The sequence below is a fragment of the Pristiophorus japonicus genome, chromosome 11 (assembly GCF_044704955.1).
Source record: "Pristiophorus japonicus isolate sPriJap1 chromosome 11, sPriJap1.hap1, whole genome shotgun sequence".
In the NCBI taxonomy this organism is placed as follows: domain Eukaryota; kingdom Metazoa; phylum Chordata; class Chondrichthyes; family Pristiophoridae; genus Pristiophorus; species Pristiophorus japonicus.
The window spans coordinates 87,324,389-87,333,192 of NC_091987.1; the positions used below are offsets into that span (position 1 = coordinate 87,324,389).

At 39.9% G+C, this 8,804-nt stretch overlaps 1 protein-coding gene across 1 annotated transcript in view; it reads left to right on the plus strand.

Moving 5' to 3' along the window:
- LOC139275554 (target of Nesh-SH3) overlaps positions 1-2,808 on the plus strand; it is a 200,214-nt gene extending 197,406 nt beyond the window's left edge. The window contains exon 17 of the mRNA XM_070892723.1: positions 459-2,808. Within this exon, the coding sequence (XP_070748824.1) occupies positions 459-574 (116 nt within the window). The 3' untranslated portion in view covers positions 575-2,808. The remainder of the gene's footprint in view (positions 1-458) is intronic.
- The last annotated feature ends 5,996 nt before the right edge of the window (positions 2,809-8,804 follow it).

Consider the following 8,804-nt stretch of genomic DNA (forward strand, 5'->3'; position numbering starts at 1 on the left):
ATTTGATTTGGACTCAGTTGAGAGATGCTGCAGGCTCTGTTCAGAGCTAGAGACTGGGATTCCAACCTACATCCACCTTCTTTGGCAGCACCAAACATTACTATTTTTTAAATTAAAATTGTATTGTGTGTAAAAATTCTTGTTTAACAATGCCTTAGGCATCCTCCAGTCTCGGCACAGTTTTGAATAATGTTCACAAGAAGGAATTGTAATCTTTGACATGACTCTTAATTTTTGATAGTTTACAAACAGAAAGTTCTCCACACTACATTTTTTCCCTTTTAACAGGCTCATTCAAAAAGCATATATTACTCTAATACTATTGGTATATAACTGACTACATAAATTCCTAGTTGCCCCTTAGCCAAGGAGCAACCCAGTCATAATGTTTAGTACCATTTCAAAGCATTAATACTATCTGGTTATTTTAAGTAAGGCTGTTGTCTTGTGACCTTTAGGTTTTTACCGAAGTGTTCGCCAGGAGCCGGTTATGTTTGGTACAATAGGTGGACAAACACACATCAAGTACGTCCATTGGTACGAGTGCGGTATAGCCATACCTGGGCAATGGTGAATCCAACAACTGCCATACAAGAAAACATGAAGCAGCAGCAAAGACCAAAGGAACTGAATTATTATATTCTATCGATATTGTTCCTTATATTCAATGTAAGATTCAAATAGACCATGTAATGTACAGAATGTTATTTTTAAGAAGCCATATAGAAATCTTTATATAATGTGGTACAGGGTGAATTGTACCCATTCTAAGGCACATAATTGTAATTATTCCACAACCTAAATGGCTTTAGAACAATGTGACCACCAACCTGGGCAGTAAATAACGATATTACCAAGGATTCTAGCAATTTTCTGACCAGTTCTCACTTATTTTTGTCATCTGGCCTTTTTACAGGTACTGCTTCCAGAAGCAGTAGTGACTATTAGATAATTGATATAAACATCTAAATATATAAAAATAAATTAATGCTCACTACTCATCAAGTGTGCTGTAAATAAATGATAGCACTGCCCAGGATTTTGGAATCTTGAACAAGTCTTCTGTCTTTGGACATGACCGTAATCAAAAAGTCCTATACGGTTTGTTTTATTTATCAAAACAAACGTCCTAAATTTTGTTTTGAAAACACAGGCTTTGATATTGGGAAGCTGGCTCCCTATGCCCTCAATTCTGAATATAATTGTTTAAATGTTATTTATCAGGAATGTATTTAAAAACACAGAACGTAAATTGTAACTTCTATTCACAAAGTATAGGAGAAGGTTTTTTTTTATTTAGATTGTAACAAATGAGCTTCAGGAGCAGAATGGAGAAACTTCTCTCATTGGGTACCCTTAGTAGCCAACGGTTCCTGTATGATTACCAACTGTACCCAAAATGATATTGTGTAGTATAACTACTTAATGTGTTGTTTTGTCCAAAGGTGTACTGAAGGCAGAGAGGTGCTTATGGGCAAAAGCCTCTTGGTTCTGGTTGTTAAGCTGATCATACATTACTTTATTCAGTACTGAACAAAACTAAATATTTACAGCCAAGATATTCTTAATACAATCAAAATGAGTAAAATGTCTTTTTTTTTGGTTTGTGCATGTATATATCCATATTATGGTGAGCATACCAGAGCATACATCTACAAATACCCTCACAGAAACACCGAACTACAATAGTGCCCACATAGAGATGGTCAGCTAACAAACATGTTCACTTCAACTACCTGTGTTGCTCTTGCAGTTTATTCAGTATTTGTGGACATTTAATTGCCTCATATTCTTACCACAAATGGATAGTATAAGTTCAATAATACTAATATATACAATTTCCCCTAAGTGGCATTGCCAATATGAGTTTAATTCTAAAAACATGGCTTCAGTTAGTATTTAGATTGCCAGCAGCTTTGCTGGAGCAGTTTTTAATCAATTTCACAAGGCTAAATTACCTGCACATGCTCATTGATACACTCAACGACCAAACATCTGTGCACGCCCAGATAGGACACTAATCTCCATACACCTAATTGGAGACACTAACACACCAGCGTCAGCACATGCAGAGATGCTTAGCTGCCAAGTGTCTGTGCACATCAGAATTCACATACTTAGCCACTAACATTCTGCACATGTCCTTTCAGAGATGTCCAGAGCCCACATGTCCATGCACACCACAAAAAGGTTTGGCTACCAAATGTTTGTATATAGATGCTAATCTAACAGGTGTCTGAACAAAGTGTGATAGAAATGCCAGACCTACGCAAAATCTGACATGCCCATACCAAAATGCATAATGAACAAATATCTGTTCATTGTGATTGAGACATAAGCAAGCACTAAACACCTGCCTATGCCAGTATAAACATTGGCCATGCCCACATGCAGAAACTGGGCGAACAGATATCTAACAAAGCTTATGTAGAAACATTCAGCTTTCAAGCATTTATCCAGGTCCAGACAGAAATCCCATTACAGATAGAATCACTCAAGCACCATTCGTATATGCCCAGATTGAAATGTTACAGATGCCAACCTCTGCTCATACCACAGAGCAGCTGCCAACAGCCAGATTGATATGTGCAATCAAACCTCCACCCACACAAGAGGTGCTCAGCTGCCTAACATTAACAAATGCTCGCTCAGACATTTCGCTTTGTTGGCCTAGCAATTTATTCAGTATTTGTGGAGGTTATTGCCTCATATTCTTACCACAAGTGGATATTATAGGTTAAGTAATGCATACTAATATATACCATTTTTTTTCTCCCATGTGGCATTGCTAGTAACATGAGTTTAGTTCTGAGAACATGGCTGCAGTTAGTATTTAGATTGTCAGCAGCTTTACTTGTGCAGAGTTTTTGATAAATTTTGCAAAGCTGCCTGCAGCAGTCATTTATGCTGTCATACTCGAGAATAAAACATAATTAAAAATAAAGTTTAATGCGTTCACTTTATTATCTGTTTGTTCTGTGGCTGTCGACACACTCAATTCATTCTTGCTGTAAATTGTTAGTGCCGAACTACAAGACACTTTTTAGAAAATATATCTATCTGGAATTGGGCAACAGAAAAGTAGAAGTAAAAAGTGAATTTGGAAGACAGGAAACAAGGGCTGGAAAATAGACAACGGGGGAGTTTGGCACCACTAAATGGTATATATTTCAATGCAAGGAGTATAGGAAATAAGGCAAATGAGCTAAGAGCACAGATTGACACTTGGGAGTACAATATTATAGCTATTTTACTGAGACATGGCTGAAAGAAGGGCAGGTATGGCAGCTCAACATTCCTGGTTACAGGGTTTTCAGGCAGGATAAGGAGGGGGGTGGTCACAGTATTGATTAAAGAAACAATTACAGCTGTGAGAAGGGATGATATGTTAGAGGGGTTATCAAACGAGGCCATATGGATTGAATTAAAGAACAAAAAAGGGGTGATCAAACTACTGGCAGTGTACTGTACCTCCAAGCAGTCAGAGGGAGATAGAAGAATATGTGGGCAAATTGCTGCAAAGTGCAAAAACTATAGAGCTGTAATAGTGGGGATTTCAACTACTCTAATATTAACTGGGAAAAAGGTAGTGTGAATGGTACAGAGGGTGCAGAATTCCTAAATGCATTCAGGAGAACTTCTTTAGCCAGTATATAACAAGTCCAACAAGGGAGAGGCCGGTTCTGGACTTGGTTTTGGGGAATGAAGAGGGACAGGTGGAAAGGGTATCAGTGGGAGAGCATTTTGGTGCTAGTGATCATAATTCAGTAAGATTTAGGGTAATTATGGAAAAGGACAAAGGGGGACCAGGAATAAAAGTTTTCAATTGGGGTAAAGCCAATTTTACTGAGCTGCGATGGGATTTGGCCAAAGTGGACTGGAGATGGCTACTTGATGATAAATCAGTGTCAGAGCAATGGGAGGCATTCAAGGAGGTGATCCTGAGGGTACAGAGCAAGTATGTTCTCTTTAAAAAAAAAAAGGTGGGGCTAACAAATCTAGAGTCCTATGACAGATGCTGGGAACTCAACAGTGCAGAAACTCTAGAGGAGTATAAGTGCAGGGGTGCAATTAAAAAAAGATATCAGGAAAGCAAAGAGAAAGCATGAAAGAACATTGGCAAGTAAAATCAGGGAAAACCCAAAGATGTTTTATAAATATATTAAGAGCAAGAGGATAATTAGAGAAAGAGTGGGGCCTATTAGAGACCATAAAGGAAATGTATGTGTGGAGGCGGAAGACGTAGGTATGATTCTTAATGAATACTTTACATCCGTTTTCATAAAAAAGGGGCAATGCAGACTTTGCAATGAGGGAGGAGGAGTGAAATATTAGACAAGATAAATATAGTGAGAGAGGAAGTATTAAAGGGCTTAGCAGCTTTGAAAGTGGATAAATTCCCAGGCCCAGATGAAATGTATCCTAGGCTGTTAAGAGAAGCAAAAGAGGAAATAGCAGAGGCTCTGACCATCATTTTCCTATCCTCTCTGGCTACAGGTGTGAACATAATACATAAGAACATAAGAAATAGGAGCAAGAGTAGTCCTTTGAGCCTGCTCCGCCATTTAATACGATTATGGCTGATCCGATCATGGACTCAGGTCCACTTCCCTGCTCGCTCTCCATAACCCCTTATTCCCTTATCAGTTAAGAAACTGTCTATCTCTGTCTGAAATCCATTCAATGTCCCAGCTTCCGCAGCACTCCACAGATTTACAACCATCTTGTTCTAATCTCCCCTATCAGTGGGAACATCCTCTCTGCATCCACCTTGTCAAGCTCCCTCATAATCTTATACATTTCGATAAGATCACCTCTCATTCTTCTGAATTCCAATGAGGCCCAACCTCTTCAATCTTTCCTCATGAGTCAACCTCCCATTTCCAGAATCAACCTAGTGAACCTTCTATGAACTGCCTCCAAAGCAAGTATATCCTTTCTTAAATATGGAAACCAAAACTGTATGCAGTATTCCAGGTGTGGCCTCACCAATACCCTGTATAACTGTAGCAAGACTTCCTTGCCTTTATACTCCATCCCCTTTGCAATAAAGGCCAAGATTCCATTGGCCTTCCTGATCACTTGCTATACCTGCATACTAACCTTTTGTGTTTCATGCACAAGTACCCCCAGGTCCCGCTGTACTGCAGCACTTTGCAATCTTTCTCCATTTAAATAATAACTTGCTCTTTGATTTTTTTTCTGCCAAAGTGCATGACCTCACACTTTACATTATACTCCATCTATCAAATTTTTGCCCACTCACTTAGCCTTTCTATGTCCTTTTGCAGATTTTTTGTGTCCTCACACATTGGTTTTTAATCACATCTTTGTATCATCAGCAAACTTGGCTACGTTACACTCAGTCCCTTCTTCCAAGTCACTAGGTACTGATTGCCAACCCGAGAATGAACCATTTATCCCGACTCTTTGTTTTCTGTTAGTTAGCCAATCCTCTATCCATGCTAATATATTACCCCCCACTCCCATGAACTTTTATCTTGTGCAGTAACCTTTTATGCGGCACCTTGTCAAATGCCTTCTGGAAGTCCAAATACACCACATCCACTGGTTCCCCTTTATCCACCCTGTTCGTTACATCCTCGAAGAATTCCAGCAAATTTGTCAAACATGAGGTGCCAGAGGACTGCTAATGTTGTACCTTTGTTTAAAAAGGGAGAAAAGGATAGACCGAGTAATAACAGGCCAGTCAGCCTAACTTCGGTGGTGGGAAAATTGTTGGAAAAAATCCTGACAGGCTAAATCTTCATTTGGAAAGACATGGATTAATCAAGGACAATCAGCATGGATTTGTCAAGGGAAGATCATGTCTGACTAACTTGATTGAATTTTTCGAGGAGGTAACTAGGAGGGTTGATGAGGGCAGTGCATATGATGTAGTGTATATGGATTTTAGCAAGGCTTAAGATAAGGTCTCACATGGCAGACTGGTCACAAAAGTAATAGCCCATGGGATCCAGGGCAAAGTGGCAAGTTAGATCCATAATTAGCTGAGAGGCAGGAAGCAAAGGGTAATGGGTTGATGAGAGTTTTTGTGACTGGAAGGCTGTATTCAGTGCTTGGTCCCTTGCATTTTGTGGTATAAATCAATGACTTTGACTTAACTGTTGGGGGTATGATTAAGAAGTTTGCAGATAACACTAAAATAGGCTGTGTGGGTGATAATGAAGAAGAAAGCTGCAGACTGCAGGAAGATATTAATATACTGGTCAGGTGGGCAGAACAAAGGCAAATGGAATTTAATCCGGATAAGTGTGAGATAATGCATTTGTGGAGGTCTAACAAGGCAAGGGAATAACATTAAATGATACGACACTGAAAGGTGGAGAGGAACAAAGGGACCTTGGAGTGCAAGTCCACAGATCCCTGAAGATAGCAGGCCAGGTAGGTAAGGTGGTTAAGAAGGCATACGGAATGCTTGCCTTTATTCATTGAGGCATGAAATACAAGAGCATAGAAGGTTGTGCTTGAACGGTATAAAACACTGGTTACGCATCAGCTAGAGTGCTGTGTCCAGGTCTGGTCACCACATTATGGGAAAGATGTGATTGCACTGGAAAGGGTGCAGAGGAGATTGACAAGAATGTTGCCCGAACTGGAACATTTTGGCTATGAGGAAAGATTGGAGATGCTGGGTCTGTTTTCTTTGGAACAGAAGAGGCTAAGGGGAGACCTGATTGATGTGTATAAAATTATGAGGGTTTGGATAGTGGATAGGAAGGACCTGTTTCCCTTGGCAGAGAGGTCAACGACCAGGGGGCATAGATTTAAAGTAATTGGGGGGAGGTTTAGAGGAGATATGAGGGGAAATTTCTTCACCCAGCGGGTGGTGGGGGTCAGGAACTCACTGCCTGAAAGGGTGGCAACGCAGAAACCCTCACCACATTTAAGATATTTGGATGTGCACTTAAAGTGCCGTAACCTACAGGGCTACAGACCAAGAGCTGGAAAGTGGGATTAGGCTGGATAGCTCTTGGTCAGCTGGCGATGACATGGGTCAAAATGGCCTCCTTCCGTGCTGTAAATTTCTATGATTATATAGGCCCTAAGCTCCGCAATTCTCCTCCACACCTCACCGCCTCTCTTCCTTTAAGACCCTTCTTAAAAGCCTACCTCTTTGACCAAGCCTTTGGTCACCTGTCCCTAATATCCCCATGAGGCTCAGTGTCAAATTTTGATTAATACCGCACCTGTGAAGTGCCTTGGGATCTTTTACTAAGCTAAAGGTGCTATATAAATACAAGTTGTTGTATATATTTATATAATATATAAACATGTATAGATAGATATATATTAATACATGTATAATATATATCACATAAAAACACACTAGCAGATCTCTCAAGACTTTGCTCATGGTAATAAGTCATCTGTGGATGTTGCCGTTTGTCTCCTCTTCTGCTTTTCTTTTTCTTCTTTGGGAGATGGTTGATGGTATTGCAAGTTGAGAAGTGGGCTGTTGAGGCTGCAGAATGCATTTTGTAACGGTACAAAGAAAATGTGGGCTGCGGTACGCAGCACCTTGCTTCATGTCTAATCCGCCCAACCCTTCCTCACAGCATTTCACTCCCATTGCCTAATGTACCTCTTCTATTTTGAATGATCCTGTTGGTCTCAATGCTTTCCACATCCCTTACAATTAGCAATACCCATTTCTTTCTTAATGCTGAAATCCTTCCACCCCTAATTCAGTTACCTAGTCAACATGTATCCCATGTATGAGTATTAAAAATATGGAAAAAGTGAATTTCTTTATAAGCAAAAGGTAATTCATGATTTTGAAATGTATTTATCATTAATGCTTTGAAGTGGAATTACTTCAGATCAGTTGAAACTCCTCCTTGGAACTTCACCAGATGATATAAAGTTTTACTACTATTGATTGATTAAATATCCAAGACAGCAACCTTAAATGACATGAAGTAATCCTGCTTAATATTGTAGAAAAACATATATACACAAGAAAAAGCTTGCCCTTTCATAACCTCAGGATGACCCAACGCACATCAGCCAATTAAGTATATTTAAATTGCAGTCACTCTTGTAATGTAGGAAAATAAGTATTTTCCCTATGTATTTTTTAAAATCTACACAAGATGCAAATGCACAATTTCAAGCCATGAAGTGAATGCACACATCAAAGCAAACTAACCAGTGACTTCATTTCACTGGCAGGGTCACAATGAAATGGAGTCAGAGTGTGTGGCATTGTGAGGACAGCAGGCTTCTTTTTGGTCCCAATAGTACCCTCCATTCCAATATGGTGTGCTGTGACCACAGGCTCTGTATGAATGTAATGAGTAGAAAAGGGTCACCCTAAATGAAGAACATAAGAAATAGGAGCAGGATTAGACCATTCAGCCCCTCGAGCCTGCTCCGCCATTCAATAAGATCATGGCTGATCTGATCTTGGACTCAACTCCACTTTCCTGTCTGTTCCCCATAACCCTCAACTCCCCTGCAGTTCTGTCTATCTCCACCTTGAATATATTCAATGACAGCCTCCAAAGCTCTCTGGGGTAGAGAATTCCAAAGATTCACGACCCTCAGGGAAGAAATTCCTCATCTCCATCTTAAATGGGCAACTCCGTATTCTGAAACTATGCCTCCTAGTTCTGGATTCCCCCATGAGGGGAAACATCCTCTCAGCATCTACCCTGTCAAGCCCCCTAAGAATCTTATATGTTTCAATAAGATCACCTCTCATTCTTCTAAACTCCAATGAGTACAGGCCCAACCTACTCAAACTTTCCTCTTGAGACAACCCCTTCATCTCAGGAATC